This window comes from Hesperophylax consimilis, chromosome 31 (assembly GCF_061612785.1).
Source record: "Hesperophylax consimilis isolate HC1 chromosome 31, BYU_Hcon_1.0, whole genome shotgun sequence".
NCBI lineage: Eukaryota > Metazoa > Arthropoda > Insecta > Trichoptera > Limnephilidae > Hesperophylax > Hesperophylax consimilis.
In genome coordinates this window covers 5,910,549-5,932,052 of record NC_142866.1, presented here as the reverse complement: position 1 = coordinate 5,932,052, position 21,504 = coordinate 5,910,549, and the positions used below count along the sequence as shown (strand labels likewise).

Here is a 21,504-nt window from a genome sequence, read left to right as displayed (position 1 = left end):
AATTATACTCTTATATCTAGATTTATAATTATTGTTAAATATTTTAAAATTACATTTTTACAATACAACCTTCAAATAATTGCAATATAGCCCAGCCTTGGGCGAAGGTTTTTATTGCCCTTGGGTCGCTGGCTTAACATTTTCCCATTTCAGATTTATAACTTTATGAGCGTCTAGAGCTAAATCTGCGGACCAATAGGTGTATTCCTAAGTTAGCTTTCTAATTTTTATGACGGTTGCCGGCCAATCTATACAACTAAATATTTAAGTCTAATAATACGAACTGCCGCCTCCATCTGCGTGTAAAATTACGGAGAACATATGCGAGCGCACGTCTTCAATTCAAGTCACGTAAATTCCCGAGCATTTCCCGAGGAACATATCATAATGAATTGCTCAGTGCAATTAAATTGTCTATGGTTACACCTTTTTTAAATGGCCTTGAGTTTTTCTACCTTGTCTACTGCTCTGCTCCGTACGATAAGTACTTCTTGTTATCTGTGCTTAAGTACTGTATACAATTTTTGGATACAAAAAGCCGCAAAAAGCATCGATCTAGAGAGTGGTTTATTTATGGTAAATGGTAACGTAGATAGTTGATTTATGTGATGTAGACGTGGGTCGTAACGTCATTTTCAAGAAACGTAACGAAACAAGTTTCTTGGTCGGCGTAACCTGTTTCAAAACGGTTATTTTTGTAACTAGTTATTTTCATTCACTTACCCGTCCTCGCGTGACAAATGTCAACCATGTACATGTGTTGGCCCCGCGTTTGGCGTGTCTCCCGAGTCGGACTAATTAATTAATTAGTTCCGACTAATCACGAATAATATACAATGGTTATTGATATTTACAGTTTATTTGCACGTTATATTTACTGTTTATTTACACCTTTTCATCGTTTTCACTGATATCTATCATCTACCCCATCTCCTTCCCCTCCCTACTACCTTCAGCCTCACAACTCACAACATACCTCAATTGGGGGTGCCATAGTCGCACTGGCTCCAGACGGGAGCTTTTGGGACTCTTGTGCGGTATGATGATGGACACTGTAACGCTGTCCGAAACGTTGGCTAAAGAAGGGGGTAGCGCTACATGGTATACCCCAAAAATAAATTGTTTCGCACTGGCTCCAGACGGGAGCAGTTGGGACTCTTGTGCGGTATTCGCTCGGCTGCCCGGGAGGTGTATTTCCAATCCCTTTCACGTTTCAGTCGCGCTAAAATTATTTAATTATTTTCAATGTAAAACAAAACATTGGAGGTAATAAAAGCGGTCTATCCTCTCTGCTTACCCTTCTATAATTACGGTCGTCACCCTCATACAAACAGATTTATTTTTTATTTATTTATTACATAAGATACATTTATAAGCAAAAATAACATAATAATATTTCAAAATAACTGTCAATATTAAAATGTGTACAAGTGTTATAGATAGAGCAACGAAACGCGTAGGCGACTGAAACGAGGACTAATGGTGATTTATATGCATAACATAACAATACCGCCGACTACCGCGTTACATTACGAAACGCGGCGTTACTGAAACGCGGCAGAGATTGGAAATACGCGGTCGCATGCGAAACGACCGAAACTAGTCTCACATATGCATAACAAATAACAATCCGTCCCGCCGACGGCGCCGACTACCGCGTTACGTTACGAAACGCGGCGTTACTGAAACGCGGTCGCATGCGAAACGGCCGAAACTACTTTACATCACACCCAACACCAAATAACGCATTTACAAAAATAACTACTTGTAATTTTATCGAGACTAGTTATTTCCGTTACATCGACGAAACTAGTTATTGTATCTAGTTACGTTAAATAACGCTCACTCCTAATGTGATGTTTTTTTTGGATAGTTGTAACGGTCGCGGCAGGTCGCGGCATAACCTCTTATTTATGCATTTATGGTAGCTTCGTAGTTACGGCAGTACACACACATGTTTCTATCTTTGCGAAACGATTTTAATCAGCTTTGAAAAGTAATAGATACAATGTTTGAAAAAAGTTACACAACACTGCTTTTCTCATTACAGTCAATTAACTAATAATAAAAGTTAAGTTTCGTATCATTTTTAAACTTTAATTAAGATGGAAGAAATCCACGAAGATGTCATAGTAAGTTTGTTTTATATTTTATCAACAAATAACGAAGCGATGGGTAATTAACATTTAAAAAGCTTTCTATGTAATTTTTTTCTCATTTTTTCACTATTTTTTTTATTATGAATTTATATTTAAAGTATTTATTTATTTATATGATTTTTTTTTAAATTATGAAAATTACTAAAATCGTGTTAAATTCATGTTTATTATAATGAAAGTCTAAAAGGTCCGTATTTTGTTGGGTGAGATAGTCCTGTATGATTGTCATGTGCGAATTGTATACTAAAAACCAAAACCTGAAGGATTCCGACATATTTTTTGATACATATGGTACTTTTGGTAGGAAATTGAAGTCAGTTTTCCTATAAAAAAAAGAAAATGTGTACTTACTTCATTCACCATACTCTTTAAGTACTTTTTATGATTTATCTCTAAACTTGTATAAAAAAATATTTGTACACTTTTATTTGATACTGAGCATTATCTATACAAATATAACAAATATTTTTCTTTTATACTTTTTACTTATTTACATGAAAAAAATATTTAAAATTTTTATCTACCAGTCAATCTGTGAGAAATAGTTAGGATGCAGGCGAATTCTCAAGTTATTGTTTTACAAAATTATCTTTTAATTACTGTCTGTATCTGTGTTTTCTCCTTAAATAAATAAATAAATAAAATAAACTTTTAAAGGATAACAATAAAACATATTACCTCTCATATCGTGATTCCTCAGATTATATGCTTTATATAAGAAATGTGCTTCCTCTGTTCTGGAGAATCTCCCCTTAAAGCTTATTGAATAGCAAGTCAATAATTTTGGAACATGTATCGTCCTTTGGCTACCGGAAAAAGAGGGCTTGCATCATTAGTAAAGCACTGGGCAAATCAGACAACATTATAATACTTTCTTTATTATAATATTCATTAATGAATTTTACAGCTTTTACACATTTACATTACATGTTGTTAATTCAAATGTATTTTTTCAGTTGGTTCAAGAGGAGAAGAAGAAATTGTATAGTTACATTACTGTGGAGCCCGTGATGTTTTTCTACATGTTTGCTTTTATGATAACGTCAGTGGTTGAACAAAGTTTCTTTGTTCACAAGGCTTGCACAGCTAACCACGGCCTTCCTCCGGAAATATGCAACCATTTGAATGAAACTAACAACACGCAATACAATAACGAAGTCCAGGTATGTATTGTATTTGTTAAATAATTTAAAGTAGTGTTCCGTAAACCCATCTTTCCAACAGAGAACCACAAACCTCTTTCCAGATTTCAACACAAGCTTCTGCAAAATATTCAGTGTTGGTTGCAAGTAGATTTCGAATCAAATTACATTGCTCCATTCATTGTATGAAAGTAGCGGTCATATATTTTCTGCTGCAACAGTATTAAGCAACATTTTCATCTTTTTAACATTTTACCTAAGGATTGGTGTGTCTGGATAGTTAGAAGGAATCAAATGTCTACTTCTTTTTCACAACACTGCTTTAGCCTGGTTCACAAACATTTTTTTGTTGTTGTTTATCACCACGATGCAATAAATAAATTTTATTATTTGGACATGCATGCTCGACCGTATTCAGCAAACACAGCCAACATTTAATTACCTAGTTGTAATCTCGAAAGCCATTATTCCAGATGTGACCGTTGGATATGTAAAAAATTGTCATACCATCATCTAAAAGTGTAAATATCACACATTTTAATGTTTATATAAATACAATACATTCTCACAAAAATGGTCAACCCTAATAGAAAAAATATTCCTCATAAGAAGCTTGTTATAAAAAATTGTTGTCCCAATGATAAGTATATTTATATAAGGCTTGGGAAGAATTACCGGTCCCTACATTAGTTTGTGATCCGCAAATAAGCTTTCTTGTCCAGTTTAGTGTGAGTAAATATTGTATCCATTTGCAAAGGTTATGCTGATCACATAGGAGCACATTGAAGTGCATAATAATTACCAGCTTACTCTTTTGACTAGGGGAACGTTTTGTAAAGAAAATTCTTCAAGCATTAGTTAGAAGTTGTTTTAATTGGTATGATTTCACTGTAGGTGGTAAAATAATTATTCTTATCTTAAATGCAATTATAAGTTCTGAATTGGTGTTTTGATATGAGATACATAATTGAAATGAGTGGAGAGGAATGTTGGCTTAATGTCAGTTGTGCAGTTTCAAGTTACATGTTTTAATATTAGAAACATAGAAATTACATTAGAACATAGATTTTAGTGTAGTTGTAGCTTAAGTAAACTTAGAGCAGGCTCCATTGAAATACCTGTAGAAGAGAATCAGCATGCCCATATTGCGTTTGTGCATTAGAGATGCCTACCAGTGTGTTAACTATATAAAATAATCAAGCTAAAAAATATATTAATAGCCAAAATTACAATGAACCTATTAGCGACATACATTACATGGCGGGAACAACAACTACAGATTGGCGAACAAAAGAATAAGCCATTGCCATTAGACTATGGTATCCCCCAAGGAAGCGTACTGGGACCAATTCTATTTATTATCCATATAAATGATATCACTAACCTTACATACCATCAAAGAAAACATTATCATATTTGATGAAGATACTGTTATATTATTTAAAGAAGAAAACTGGATGGAAACATTTTATGTGGCTGAACAAGGACTTAATACACTTCAAAATTGGCTGAAAATTAACTCGTTTACCCTATAAGCCAAACTAAATATAAAACATTTTCAATGAACTCAAGAGACCAACCGGTAAAATCACTTGAACGAATGCCTCACAAATAATGTTCAATGTAACTGCCTAGTTATAGAAAAATAGTTTTATATATTTCTTTAAAAATCTAAGAAATTTGGTAATTTGGTATAAGGATATAAAAAGTCTACTATGCATTATTTCATTCTCGAATCTAGAATTATAAGACGGGGATCTGATACATCCAATTACATACATAACCTGAATACAACTCAAAAAGGTATCAAGGTAAAGACCATACTGATAGTACCCTCAAGAATATGTTCGATTTAAATTTTCAATAGTTTTAACGTACCAAATTTACAACAAATATATGCCAAAAATATACTATTAAAACTATTAAAAAATATGGAATCCTCTACTAGACTGAGTATTGTAAAGTTTACCAAGATAGAGATAGACTTAGATATGAAATTTTACACGCGGGGGGATGACTTCTCTCAATTACTTCGCAAACTGGCTGCCATATTGTAGACTCTCTTTGTACAAGTCGGAAGAGCATCTCAAAATCTCTTTTCTCAGGGTTTAGGTTCGGCTTCTCCCACAAGGAATTAGCACAATAATAACACTATTTTTGATATACCATTTATTAAGCACATATTTATGCTTAATATTACTGTAGGATCTTGATACTATGGCATTGAACAAACTATTGTGGAATTTACAGGCTCTGCAGTGATTATAATTAAGGTTCCATTAACATGAAGAAGAGCTTACGTGATGTTTCTGGTAGGTTTCTTACCTGACCCAAGTATTTGATTCACTTGGGTGTTTCCGACTTCCCTGACCATTAATATTCTCCTTAGACTCTTCGTTACTTTCTTCGTTTATCCAAAACCTCTGCCATAGGTCACCCCAAGTGGTTCGCTTTATATGTTTAGAGTAATTGGTGCACATTCAACAAAAACAACATTGACAACAGCACAGATCCTTGTGGCAACCCCGTATTGATTTGGTGCGGAGATTTGGGTACGCTTTGGAAATAACTGTTTGCTATTTCTTCCTTCTTTAGAAAACTGTTTCTACTTTTCACCAGTGGAACGGAATATCCGGACATGTTGTTCCAATAATTTTAGCCCTTTTCCTGGGCGCCTGGAGCGATAAACGTGGACGAAAAGCTGTTTTGCTCTCTGGGCTAATAGGAAAATTTATATATTCATTCATGGTGATCATGATAACTCTACAAGGTAATTATAATGAAAAAAAAATCCATTTTCCATACAGGATAAACCTACCTATGTAAGGCTCATAAAAATTTACAACCAACTCCACGACGGCCGAACAAGGCCCATAATATTGAATAAAAAATTCAGTATATTTTTGCTCTACAGTAGAAATCGAACCCGGAACTTCCTAAATTTCTACAGCTAAATTTAGTCCAAATTGCTACCAAGGCCATCAATAGCTTATCTAATCTTTTTACTAGTCTATAAAATGAGGAGGACAATCATTGTATTATTCAAACATATTACTAGATAAGTCCAACAATAGAATTAGTAGACTGGCACAATTTAGATTTTTAGATAACAACTATGTTCACATTGATCACATTAAAAAAATCAGAGCAGACAACCATGGGCTAATTATTTATAGAGTACCTATATATTTATAGAGTATGACACAATATTTGTCATCAGTTTTCCATACATCCACACCAGTGTGATGTGATGCACTTCGATTTTGACAAACGGTTCTTACCTAAGTTGCTTATTTAACAACAACAAAAAAATGTTTTTTTTAAATCTGATAAAATATGTAAAATGAGAAATTTGCATATTGTAACCAGCTGCATTTTTTTGGAGACCCCATGTGTGATTTTTTTTCCACATCCGATGAAGAAATTAATTGCTTAAAAATAACATGTACAGTTTCTTGTGCCAACCATGGAATTTATGTAGTTAAATATTTCTATCACTTATATTTAATTTACAAACAAAAATAAATTAGTTCAAGAGTTTAATTCAGATGTTCTCACTCATATTATTATTATAAGCATATACCTATATTAAAATCAAACTGATTGATATATGAACGCTTGTCTCCTCTCCCAGACTGACATGTATGGAACAACTGTGTCTTGAATGTACCATGTTTAAACAGCCCAAGGCAAGAAGCGAGGCTTTGTGGAAGAATGCGACCCAACCCAGTTTAATAATGATATTTATTGATGTTAATATTTCAGAGTCTTGGCCTCTTGAATATGTGATATATTTCGCCACTATTCCCAGTGCTCTGACTGGGGCTGATGTGGCAGTCTTTGCTGCTGCCTTTTCCTATATATCGGATGTCACCACAACATTCGACAGGACGCTACGAGTTGGCATATTAGACATCTGCTATCTGAGCACAATGCCCACCGGCATAGCTCTCGGTAAATCATTGTCTGCTCATTTAGATAAATTATGAAATGCTTTCCAAAAATAACTACCAGAACAAATTCTGCCAGTTGGATAATTTTCAAAACAAAAATACACATTCTCACCCTCTGCGGTAATTTTATAAACAAAAGCCAGCTGTGGAGAATGGTTTGGGTTGGTGATTGCATAATTCTGTAATTTTAATGCAAGCGATTTGTTTAGCGATTGTTATGTAAAGTAATGTAAGGATGGTCACTGTACGGAGTGGGTTTTTTAAAAAAAGAATTATAAAGCAGGTTAAATAATTAAACCATTCTTTTTTGCACACAATTTATAACTTCATTATGGTGATTAAAACAAAAGACATTAATTTCAGTTCAATAAATATGTAGCATTTTCTGATATCCTTGTATAACAGCGTTTATAAAAATTGTTGTAATTTTCATATTATATTAAATAATTATAAGCAATAATTAGTCGCCTGCAATATCAATACAAATTGATAATATCTCCCGAGTAAAAAAATAAAATAATAAGCAGTAATTGTTGATTGAAGTACTAGTAAAAATTGAAATTTGGCGTGTTGGAAATAAGCCGACGTGGCTCAGTGGTCCAGAGCATCTGACCGGACATCAGAAGTCGCGGGTTCAATTCCCGTCGCCGGCATTTATTTTTACTTGGGAGATATTTTCAATTTGTGTTGATATCGCAGGCGACTAATTATTGCTTAAAATAATTTATTATCCTTTGTGCTATGCATAAAAACCTTGTCTTAAGAATATTAGTTAATCATTAAAAAAATTAATAATAATAAATAATACAAATCAGCTCTCATATAACTCAATATTGTGAAAAGATATTTAAATTTGTAGTTTCAATAATACACTTAATAACATGCTTTCAGCATGCAATACCTGGAATGTGACAATTTTACCAGAAGTGTTATTTTGTTTCCATATAATGTGATGATATTTATACAGGGTGTCCGGAAACTCGTAGTACAAGCGGGAAACTGGTGAATCTACATCACATTTGGAGTCGATTTTGTAGTATTTTTTTTTTTATTTGAGCTTTCGTTATCGAGTAAATCGAGTTTGAAGTTGATTTTTTTTTTTTTTTTTTTTTTTTTTTATCAAATTCTTATAAATTATTACTGAAGATCAAATTACCCAACTAATTAAAACTATTTGAAAGTAAAACAAATGAAGAAACTCGGATTTGAAGCATTATTTTGAAATCACCCTTCATTTAACCCAGTGTAATCATAAAATATTTCTGCTCTGCAGGGTTAAAACATCTGTTATTCAACCCTAAACACCAGAAAAAACTTTAACCCTAAAATAGCCGAAAAATATATTTTTTTGGTTTTTTTTTTTTTTTTTGAAAATGCTCAAATCAAAAAACTTTGTTTTTTTGGGTTCCCCATGTGGTGTAGATTCTCCAGTTTCCCGCTTGTACTACGAGTTTCCGGACACCGTGTATAATGATAAATAAAAACCCCTCAAATGTGATAAAATATTGAAATGTTATTATTATTGTGAACCCTTGCTATTAATATTACATACTCTGAAAATAAACAGTTAAAAATGTGATTTGCTGGGAATGGATTTCATCAACAATTTTCAATAAAAAAATGTCTTTTTATATGAAGCACCCTTAAAATGAGATATCTTAATCTGGTCTGTTTTTATTAGCACACTATTATTATTGTTTATGCACATTGCGTAGCTAAAGAATAGTCATATTTGTCCCAAAATATAAACCGCGTGCGAAATTATCTGTTCTTATTTAAAAAACATCATAAAATATTGTTTTCAATTTCAGGATCATTTTTATTTACTGGTGTTTTTAACAAGTCATATACAATACTGTTTTGTATCAATGCTTCAATGCTGTTCTTAGCTATTGTGATAGCAATATTTAACTTGCGGTGGCAGACGTCGGATAAGCAGCAATCAATGGCTCAAGCTGGAGTAAAGAACTTCTTCTGTGACTTTTTTGATAAAGACCACGCAATCGACTCCCTCAAAGTCCTTGTTAAGTATAGACCGAGCCACAGAAGGGTTTACTTGAGTATTTTGATGATTAGTATGGCTTTATACACATTCCAAAGAGGTGAGAATAACATAAATATGTAGTCATAAACACTTTATTTAGGTCATTATTTAATTGGGACATGCTTACACAAATACATTTTCTTTAAGTATCCAACAATAACAAAATGTGTGAAAGCTGACTATGTATGTAATACCTACTCAAACTCCTCTATTATTGCATACACTCAATGCTTCATTTGATTATCATGCATATTTGTTGTTCTGATTTATTACATTAAACCTCTCAACTACATATTTGTTGATTCTCTTCATAGTAACTTATCTCCACGGTACAACCCGGTCTCCTTCTGATTATATACTAGAAATCCTTTACATACATTAGATATTATATTTTAACTCATACCACTCCTTTGTCGAGTGGGGCTCGACATTATATTTCTTACACCAACTCCTATGTCGAGTCATACTCGACATTATAGTAACGCAATTTCGAAAAATAATTTAAATTATCAAATGTATTTTTTTTTCTTTTAAACACTTTATATCTCATTCTGAATATTCCGAATACGCAAAATACATATATCTCGTCAAGTTTCGCCTTTTAGATAATTTTTAAAATCGTATTATTTTTAACCTTGTAAATGCACTGCGCAGTTATTTGGTTGCGACGCATGTAAGTAGGTAGGTACTTGCCTGTCTACCTGCGTAACAATAGGAAGCGCTGAGGGATTTCTCCCAACACATAACAAAGGATTCTTATACCTATTCACTTGTTATCACATAATATTTTGTTCTGTTTGTGTATTTACATTTGTTTTTACTGTTTTTAGTAGCAAATATTTCGTTAGTAGTGAATAAGGGCATATTAAGTTGTTAATTTTATATATTTCTATGTTTTTTGTACTCTATGTAAAGAAAGAGTAATAAAAATTACATATTTTAAAAATTTTTGTTTAACTTTTTATTGAGGCCACTTTTTATCCCTTTTTTGTAAATTAATTAAGGAGTTGGTAGTAGGTAATTAAAAAAAAATTAGGAGTGCAAAGGGTTAACATCTGTTTTAGATTTCTTTTGCAGAATTATGTACTGAAAAATAAAATTGTACTTTTCAAACTTTACTTTTTAGATGAAAAACCAATGCTATACCTATACATGGTTAAAGTATTTGGCTGGGACACTGTAACATTTTCCAACTTCAAAACATTCCAAAGCTGCGGTTATGTAATTATGATGATTATTGGCATTCCATTAATGTCAAGGCTATTCAAATGGAAAGATACGGTAAATAATGTTTTGTTCTTCATATTTGCTACGTAGCATTTTTAATAACCTTTCATCCTTTAGATAAGAGTAGTAATAACAACTTGTATATCGACACTGGAAAAGGTAAATGGCCAAAGTGCTGTACTGCAGTATGACGCTTTAGCTATTTGTCCTTTCCAGTATCGAAATAATTACGATAATACATTATATTAACGGCTTGTTTATTGACACCGGAAAAGATAAATGGCTAAAGTGCCATATTGCAGTATGACGCTTTAGCTATTTATCCTATCCAGCATCAAAATAATTATCACATAATACATTATATTCCGTTGTTCTTAATTTAGTTGCGGTTTAAAAACGTTTCATGAAACGAATGCCAATTTTATTTTCAATGGTCACTTCAATTGCTTTAATTAAATAGTATATACTTTATTTGGCAACTTGTTTATAGTTTTGCTCAGTGCTAATTTAGATTCATCTTGGAAAATATTACTAACACACCTAAACTTAATTAAGCCTCGTTTAAAAGATTAAATTCTACACGAGTACATAATTATTTATATCTTAGTTTAACCTTGATCTTGTTAATATGTTTTAGTTTGACCAGAGTGATAAGATAAGATATTAATGCAATTTATTATACATTTATGCTAATATTTGCTTCTAAATTAACCGTCTTTGAAGGACTTCCCGGGATCAGCATACCTGCTTAACGCTGTACGAACATCCTTGATATAAAAGCATTTATATTTTATTCAAACACCTAATTAATCATATTAAAATGTGGTTACATTATTTCTTATAATTTGCAAGACGGTACCACCGCCCCGAGAACCATTCACTGGATAACCGACACCTCTACCGTAGGTGTCGTTAAGTTTGATGATTTAGCAGGCATGCTGGGTTCATATGGTGAGGTGTGTTCAGGTCCTGGCGAAGGATGCGAGGTGTCTTCGGGCTCACGGGGTGAGGTTTGTCCAGGTCTCGGCGATGGATGCTTCTGTCCACCTACTGCGTCGCAAGCCAGATCTGGAATTAATGGTTGAGGGAGACTTTTTGACGTCTCCAGCGGACTCCAGAGGGATTGATTCAAACATTCTAGACATACTGAAACCCGGATTCGTACCCATCACTTATACCCTTTCCCGAGATCGAGAGAGTTCGAAGAGTTTCAGTTGGGATGCTTGTGCGGTATTTATATAAAAATTAAAAACGGCTTTAATCGTGCCGAGGGGTGGGATTTGAATTGCCAGGTTTTTCCCAATCTATCTCTTCCGCATCTCTTGGTCCTCTTCACTTCCTTCGGCCTCATAATAGATAAGAGCTGAAGAGGATAGAGTAATTTAATTGAATTTGTTCTACCCACTGGGCTATCGACCACCTCTGATGGATATTGCATTTATTTTTTTATTAATAATAATTATTGTAAGTGATTTTGAAACATTGTGTATTAATTTATTGCAGGTGATTCTAATGGTGGGCGCAGCCTCCCACACCCTGGGCCGAGTATTCTTCACGCAGGCCAAGGTGTCCTGGCTGTTCTATGTTGGGGCGGGGGCGGCCTCGCTGGGGCCGTGTGTGGCACCCGTTCTGCGCTCTATCACTTCCAAAACCGTCCAAGTGCATGAGAGAGGTAATAATAATAATTTCTTTAAATTGGTCTAAACATTGGTTGGCCAGGCACACCAAGGTTCTTCCAATAACTTATAATATATCGTACCAAATAATAGAACCATTTGTAAAAATGTTCAGGAGGGACATCTATCAACTGTTTAAGGATATGCATGCTTTTACTTGCTTATGTACTGGGAATGGATCATTCGAGGTATTGACCTTAACTGCGTCCAAGCAGTTGTTAATTGTAATATTTGGCAGCACTAATCATTGCGGATTGTGCTGTGTTCTACTGAAAGTGTCAAATAAATATATTTTGAAATTATTGGGAACTTACATGGACTTTTAAAAGCACGCAAATTTGTCTTTATTGTGAAAAGAATATTAGAATACATTCCATTTTATTTTTCCAGGTAAAGCTTTTGCCCTCCTGTCCGTATGTGATAATGCTGTGACTCTATTCTCGGCATCCCTGTACTCACAGTTGTACAATGCTACTGTAAACACCGATCATCCCAATGCTATTTTCTACCTCACCATGGCAACACAAATAGTTGTGTTCTTTTTATCTCTGTAAGTGCATCAAATATTTGAATTACTATTATCACGATTCTCTCTTGATTGCTTGGGATAACTAGGTAATCATATTGCACTATAGAGTACCATGAATCATAAAGATTATTTATTAGATTATTTAGTTTTAACGCATATAAATTGATTGAAATAAATTATTTTCATGAAAATGTTAAATAAATCGATCCTATCAGATTTCAATGTAAATTAAAGAATTAAAACAATTGTTCAATACTTCAAAATGATTGATAATGACAATATCAATCATAACTTGTTTGTTTATTACTTTTGATTCATAGGATTTTTTGTTTATCAACTCTTTACATTTTTGTCATTCAATACTCAGAAAATGTAAAAACATACATAGTCACTGTATATAGAAATAGTCCAAGATGTGCTCTACTTGCATTATTTAATTAATATATCTTTCTGTTCACATACCCACAATTATTTTCCATATGTTTCGTTTTATAGTTTTTCAATAAGGAACTTGAGTAAAAAATATTATGGCTTAAAAAACATACATTCATATAGATCAACAAACGCTGATTCTGAATACATAAGTTTTATTATAAAATGGAATTAATAAATTGTGATTTAAAAATGATGAAAATTGTAAGAGACTTAAATGCCCTGTGATTGGTCGGCAGATTCTGACAGAACTTTCACCGCTACCTCACGGGTAGGTCAGCCACATGCATTAGAATGCGCACAATTTCGTGCAAAGTTGCGCTACGTAGATTCACACATGGGTCACCACTGTGGTATAAAAATTATTTCAAAAGGATTCATTTTTTGGAAATCTTGTTAAATATTTAAATTGGGTTTTGTTGATTTCATTCGGACCCGAGAAGGATTGACCTTTCTTTTAACCAACAAAACGAACCTATATTGTCACGTTTTTTATAATTTTTTCAGTCATTGAAAAATGCAAAAACGACTATGAAATCGACATATAAAAAAATACTGGTATTTAAGTTAGAACTTTCATAAGAAATGTTTAAAAAATTTAATAAAATTCCTCATTATTATAATCTTTATTTTATTTCAGTGGCATTCACATGTCTCTAGGTGGTGAGCCCATGGAGAAATATTCCAATGAAACGGATAATGAAGTCAAGGAGATCGAAAATCCCGAGGAGAAAATTTAAGATAACCTTATGTTATGACAAGATATGATACAAACAAGAATCCAAGTAATGAAATAATGTGATCGATACATGTACACCATTATAATAATATTGTTGTATAATTTACAATACCGTAATGTTTATATTTAAGCTAAAAAATAAGATGCCCGAAATACATGTTTAACTCTTTGCACGCGGCTGTATCAACTGTTGTTACAGTAAAAAGTCCATACTCACACCCGGCTGTATCAACAGTTGATACGGAAACTTTGAATGCCGATATTCTAGCGGTCTTTCGTCATAAATTTATTTCCCGCTCGCTTGAACATTCGTAGAACTATCACAATGCTGACATCTACAAGACTTTCTCGAAAATAAAATTATATTTTATAAAAAAAACATCGATAATCAAGTGCGCCTCTTCGCGCCTTCGAGTGCCATAGTTTACAATTTTGTCAACGGATGGCGTTAGTCCAATTTTGTTATGCGCTTGCGAGCGCCGAGTTAATCTATGGAATCTACGTCGATAACATTCCGAGTTCTTGTTTGATTAAATTATTACGAAAAATTCAACTTTATTGGTTTACTAGAGATATCTATAAATTTTTTTAATTTCTCGTGTTTCGTCGAACGAATTTAATTTTACTGTATCCGCGAGTGACTTTATTGTGCCGATTGCGCGTGTTTTTTAACGTTTTATTGTGTTACAAAACTGAGTTGTTGATTTCACTATATACTTTATTAATTTCAATATATTTTGTTATGTATTACTAAAGTGCGTGTTATTTTCGTGTTTTACATACTATTTCAAAAATTGTTAAGAAACAAAAAGTTTTTAGTTTTTTAATTCATTTGATTTTTCGGATAAAAAATGGCCCATAGTTTGGAAGATGATGAAATTGAAAATATATTAAACATTTTGGATTCTGATTATGAAATGTCCGAGGATGAATTTGAACCTTCGGAACATTCAGATGCAGAAACTCAAGCGAATGAGTCTGTAAGTGAAGAAGTGTTACACTCATGGGTGTCTGGACCTCATATTCTATAGTACATGAATTTGATGATTTTCAATCCGGCATTTCTGTACAATTTAACGAAAATTCAACAGAAAGTGATTTTTTTTAACATGTTTTGAATCGCTCGATTGTGAATGAAATTGTTCGAGAAACAAACGACTACCATACTTTTCTACGCGGAAGGCAAATGTAAAAAAGTGTTTTTTCACATACTTGACCTATATTTATTGAATTAATTTATTTTGTATTCCCAAGTGACAGGTATAAAAAATCTCTAGCAGATTTTCAATTGGCGGTTATTATACTACTAGTTGATATACATAAACCAGGGATTTCTCAAATACCAGAGCCTAATACATCAGCCCACCTCAACCCGTTTCAGGTTTTGCCTAAATATGCCACTGAGCATATGGCCGAATTGATTCCATCAACTGACAAAATTAAAAAAACCGCCCAGACCGAACCGAACCAAACCGATTGAAAAATAGAAGAATGCAGTTAACAAGATACGTATGTATCTAAGAATGCAGTTAAAATGTGACCGACATAGATTCCTCTAAAGTGCTTTAATAATTAAAACAATATTTATTACGTGACATAAAATTTATGTGTTATTTTTAAGTGTTGAGTTATAGAAAAAGTTTTCATAACTAAAAATGATAAGTGATTATGGTGTCCCACTTGTGTCTATCAATGCAGTGGCCTATAAACACACACATTCCGAGTAAATGGCGCGACCACATTCAAAAGATACGGTACGGTTTTGTATGAAATTTTATGTTTTTGTTTTTATAAACATCTAAGAGTGGTGACACACAAGGATTTGTTTTGATATTGTGGAGAATAATCTGTTCAGTCTATATAGTCCAATAAATCATGCCATAATGCTATAATTTGACATTTAATTGCGTACATAGGTATTTGAAAATATGTACGGGGGTATAGATAAAACGGAGCATATTAACGCATTCAAAAGATTAAGAATGTAAAATTTAATATCGCAATACATGGCTAACCCACGAGAAACTATGGAGATTTTAGACTTCCAAAAACAAATTTGTCGGGAACCCAAATTAATCTCTATTCTAAAGGATTTAAAATTGTTAATTAACTACCGACAGATGTTAACCTCTCAGACAAAGACTTTTATCTACTATGTGTTCCTTTGAGAACTGTCAAAACGTGATAATTTTTGTGTTATTTACGAGTTTTGCTAAAAGCTTCATAACTCACGTTTTGGGAAACGTAGCCTCATTCTAAAAAATGTTTTGGAAAGATTATGAAATCCACTATCGCATTGTGTTATAATACGTAAATATTTGCGTTTCTAAATATACATTTTATGAAAACCTCAAAAATATATAAAAATCGCTTACAATTATTTCAAAGCTTTGAAAAATGTACTTTTTTCTGAGTATCATAAAGAAATAACACTTTATATATTGAAGAAATATAATTAAAAACTATTAGTCACCTCAAAATATTAACCGTCCAAACTAAAATATTTTTAATAAATTATTTAGAAACGCAATAAATTATGAACGAACAAGATGACAGATTCAATCGGCTTAGATAATGCAATTCTACGTTCCATAGATATTCTTGAATACAGACGCGTAGCGTTATTCATTATCGATACTCTGTTTTTTAAATCATGGCAATCCGTATACTAGTGATGGAAATAAATCGATTTTTGTAAAATCTCGTTCGAAAAGACGTTCTAATGTCTTGACCGCTATTATCATATTTACGTCTTTTGACGTTCTAATGTTCTGAGTGGCTAAAAGTGAGAAGCTAAAAGCATTTCTGATTTTCGTGGATTATGCCTTAATACTATAAAGAATAGGTTTTAGGTGTATTGTAAAGCGTCTTTAATGTCATAGAAATAAGTTGTTAAAGGTTTATACTAGATATAAAAATGTAATTTTTAATAACTAAATTACAACATACAAAAAAAAGTTATTAAATGTTTAAAAATGAAATTGGGAAATGTATATTTTTGTAATGTATTTTTCATAAACTCTCATATAGATAGGATGCAAATATATTTCCTCGTAGGTCATCCTGTTACATATTATAATATTTGCCATCTGACTGCAAATATTATAATATTGGTAGAAATAAAATGCAAAAAAACCATAAATCACCACTGACACGTACATATATTATTAGTCAACAATTATTCACCAGACTAAACATATGTGGAGTTTGCTTTTGCCCCAAGCCAGATGGAATGCCACATATATCTATCCCGGCACACTCTTTGCTCAATCATACATTATTATACAAACCTATTGTGTAGTCACAATTTTGCAGTACCTACCCAAATGTACAATGGAAAGCAGTTTTGTCTCTATTGGTAAGTGGCCAAAAATGACTTACTTGGAGGTAGATCCTCGCCAGTAGATCAATTTGTAGTAGAGGATGCATTGGTTTTTTTATTTGTCATTCTAAACTGGCATTAAATGATGTCATTGCTCGTTATTATAATTTATGACCTACATAAACTATTGTATCTTCAAAATCTCTGTTTTTGAGAGAGCTTTATAAAGTTTATTTTGATTACTTTTCCAAATTTTTTCATTTCATGTTCATTCCTACCTAATACATAAATTGAAAATATTTGGATTTCTGTTAACATTTGGAATTACGGTGATAAAAAATAAACTTTAAACTGGTCTCCTCAACAATCGGTATTTTATAAATACAATAGTTTACGTAGGAGGGATCGATATATGTATTGCATATTGTACTGCAACTATATACATATTTATATCATTGTTGCGCTTGCAAAAAATGGCTATGTGCCAAATTTCAGAATATGTTTTTTTACATAAAGAAATTTTTTTTAAATCAAGGTATCGAGCCCAATCTCGGCCATGTGCATAAGTTTAACCGTTATCGCACAATCCTTCCTGAAATATTGTTTGCTGACGCACTTGAATATAAAATTTGGATGTTTTTTGTTCCATGTAAAATTTGTTAAAACTCACATAGCCGGTCTTGCAAGCACAATGTATGTATATGTACATAATATTATGGGCATACTGGTAAAAAACGTTAAGTTGAACATTTTACGTTTTGACATAATGTAATTAAGTTATTTACGCTCTATAAACTGTCAAAACAACTTAACACAAAATTTTTAATATTAAGTCGAAAATGAATACTTTTGTACTGGAATAAAACGTTAAATCGATTTGCCTTATATGTATTAAGTCTATGGCTCTGCAATTGTATCTGCCCTTATCATTTCTGGTAAAAACTTTAACTCAACTTAATTGTTATTGGCTGTTTCGTGTGTGTACGACTTCTGTAAAAGTCACAAAACATTTATTGTAAGTAAGTTTTTTTTGCTTTTGTTTGACAGTTCGAGTGGAATATTATTTTTATAGCAGATATAATGTTAATAGGTAATTCATTGAAAATTAAGTAAAGCACTCAATTTGAAAAGTAACTTTGTGGTTTTTGCCAAACTTAATCCACCATGAGTGAGGTTGTACCTGAGACAGTTTTTAACGCAGATTATTTAAATAAGAACTTATAATTTTAAGAACCTATATTTACTTAGTGCTCAATATGAGTATTCATAAATAATAGGAGCAGCGAAGATGTAAAACCTGCTCTGGTAATTTCTGCTGGTTTTAATGCATTCCCAAAAAGGTACTTGAAGTAAATTGAAAATTAAAACCTTACTAATTTGATTTAAGATTTTCACGGCCAAAAGCATTTTAGTTATTTGTTTTTGGGAGAGCGCAACACGGCATAACACCCCAAAAACAAATAACAAAAAAACCTTACTATTTATTATTTTTGACTAATTATCAAAAGAATAATGGATAATTGTTTTTATTAAAGTTTGTTATATTCAAGGTGTTACAAACAGTTTTTAGTGACTATCTCCAGATTTCCGAAAAACTCCACAGAGGGTTTTAAACTCTACAACTATTATGGTGACCGGATAAATCATCACAATGATAATTCATCACATCTTCAAAAAGTTATATAAAGTCATGGAAAGTGATGAAACAAAAACTTTATTAACTGGGTTAAGTAGGTTAGGTTAAAAAAAATTTTTCATCGTTTCTAATTACTTCATATCACTTTATAAAAGTGTGTTGAATTGTCACCGTGTTGAGTTATCATGGAACCAACTCATATATACAAATGTATCGAAAATAAATAGATGAATGCTTGCTAATATATAATAATAGCTTCCACAGAATCGTCAAAAAATATCACCATTGAATGTAAATATTATATATATCTCCTGTTAACCTATTTAAAATTCAACAGCTATTCCCCGACCTAATGTCATAATTATAATTTCTTTATTCCAGAAAGTAAGGAGGTAATTGCAATCCCACACATTCCATAGAGAATATAAGTACATAGTTATAACATATTTATAAATAAAAATAAAAATAAAACAAAATCAAAAATAAGAATAAAACAACGAAATAATAATAAATAAAAGAGGGTAGTACATACGAGAATAAATATTCTCATATGATACCACCCCATAAAACATTGACGAATTTATATAAATTCCCCAATGTTTTATTTTCATGAAAATGTGTTCCATCGGATATGCCAGATTTAATTTTTAAATGACATTTGTAATGTGTTTTAACAATAACATTGGGTATTTTCCAAATTTTCATTTGTAAATAACATGACATTTAAACTTATTTATCCATTTAGATGAAAGTCCCTGCAATATTTCCGGTTTTAGGAATATTTCCAGGTAACAGTTTCCAGGGAATTTACCCATTGCTAATCAAAACTGTATACTTTTTCATCTTTTGTTCCCATTTTGTAGACAACCACGCGACTTGCGCAAGATTACAATTCAGATCAGTTTTTCATTACTGTTACTACTAATCCTAACTGGTGACTTTAATATAAATTTCAAAAATTTGAAGGATACGAACAATAAGACTGAAAAAAATTATCCAAGTATCGGGAATGAAACAATTTGTTAAAAGTGAGACACAAATAACAGATAAATCCAGGACGTTAGTTTGTGCATAAAGTCATGAACAACCAAATGCCAAAATATTTTAAGGATGAAATTGTTTTTAATAGAGATGTTCATAATTACGAAACCAGAAAAGTAAATAGAATTAGATTGCCACATATGAAGAAATCAAAATCACAGAACTGCCTAATGTATAAAGGACTAAAGATGTATGATGAAATGCCTGAAAGTCTGAAGAATGACGGAAGAATTAATGTACAGAAAAAGAAATGCTATGTTTATTGTAAAAATATTTAAAGTTACTAAATGAAATATTATCTTGTTTATATTAGTTTATATTCAAATGTTGTATAAACTAACTAAAAAAATAATTAATAAAAAAAAATTAGTTACTGAAAATAGAATAAAGTATATGAAAAACTGACCTGAATTGTTATTATTATATTTACGTCAACTTCATTTCTGCAGAATTCGTCTTAGAAACTTGTATTATTCTAATTGTACGTACCTATTCTCTTTTGTAGAGTAAATTAAAATATTATGTATGTAATGACCCAGTGTCATTAAGCCATAATATTATGTATTATGTAAATAAAAATACATGTAGAAAATTGCATTATTTTTCCCACCAGCCAAATATTATGTATGATGAAACTCTCTTTCTAGGTTTTTCAAGGAAAAAAATATCTTTCTGCAACTAGGCAATTCCGAATCAGCTTTTTTGAGTTATACACAAAAACTGTAGCTTTATTTCCTTGCCCATATTGAGTTGTGGCATATAAATAATGTTTATTTACGCTGACAGACTTCAGAATTAGCTATTTGTAGTAATTACCCCTCGATATGAGAGTTCCAAAATAGGCCATTCTTTAAATTTATGCTTTCAAGAAACAAATAATTCTGAATGTGAAAACTATCTACATGCGAATTTTAGCATTTGCCCATGATAGAGAAATCAATGGAATAATCCAGTAGAATGAATCAGAAACTATATTCACGGGTTCTGTTTGGGGCAGGTTGGCCGATTGTGGCTCCTCTTGAGTTTTTAAGAACAAACTTATCCACAAAGAGAAATGGTAGTGGTTTGAAAATGTTTTATGTGAATACACCGCAGGAGTTCAAAATGCTCCCATTCATCTGAAGCCATTGGGATTATTGGCATCTTTTCAAAAGTCAATAATATTATATGCTTTCCTGAGAAAAAAATGCTCCTAACCACTCAAACGATTTTTGGCATATTATGGCAAGTTTGTAAAAACGTTTTGATCGATCGCTTGCCATAATGTGCCAAATTTATAGAACCTAAAAATATAGGATAAACGGTGACATTTTAGGTGGATTAATTGGCTTTAAACTGCGTAATCAGTGTGCATATGTTTCCATATTAATTTAATAATATTGTAAATATATACACACCCATCGATCGAGCGGTTATGCAGCTTTCTGAAATCACAAAAAATCAAAACTTCCCACTTGCAATTGTAAAAACAGTTCAATTATTGAAATTTTTATCAAAACTAAACATAATCACTGCTATTTTAAGAAAAACTTGACATTATACGCGTTACTCGTCTTCAGAGGAAGAGCTGTGGTCAGTTATTTTTATCCAATTCACCAGTTTTG

At 32.1% G+C, this 21,504-nt stretch overlaps 1 protein-coding gene and 1 non-coding gene across 2 annotated transcripts; both read left to right on the top strand.

The window, feature by feature from the left end:
• The first annotated feature begins 1,881 nt into the window (after nucleotides 1-1,881).
• Nucleotides 1,882-20,384, top strand: LOC149409376 (putative peptidoglycan muropeptide transporter SLC46). Its single transcript, XM_089649887.1, has 9 exons — nucleotides 1,882-2,132; nucleotides 3,116-3,322; nucleotides 5,897-6,071; nucleotides 7,067-7,255; nucleotides 9,066-9,356; nucleotides 10,425-10,579; nucleotides 12,029-12,197; nucleotides 12,592-12,751; nucleotides 13,803-20,384. The coding sequence occupies exons 1-9, from the start codon at nucleotides 2,106-2,108 to the stop codon at nucleotides 13,900-13,902; spliced, it is 1,473 nt and encodes a 490-aa protein (XP_089506013.1). The 5' UTR covers nucleotides 1,882-2,105; the 3' UTR covers nucleotides 13,903-20,384.
• Nucleotides 7,835-7,907, top strand: TRNAS-GGA (transfer RNA serine (anticodon GGA)). Its single transcript has one exon. It is a non-coding gene; the product is annotated as a tRNA-Ser (tRNA).
• Nucleotides 20,385-21,504: the final 1,120 nt, after the last annotated feature.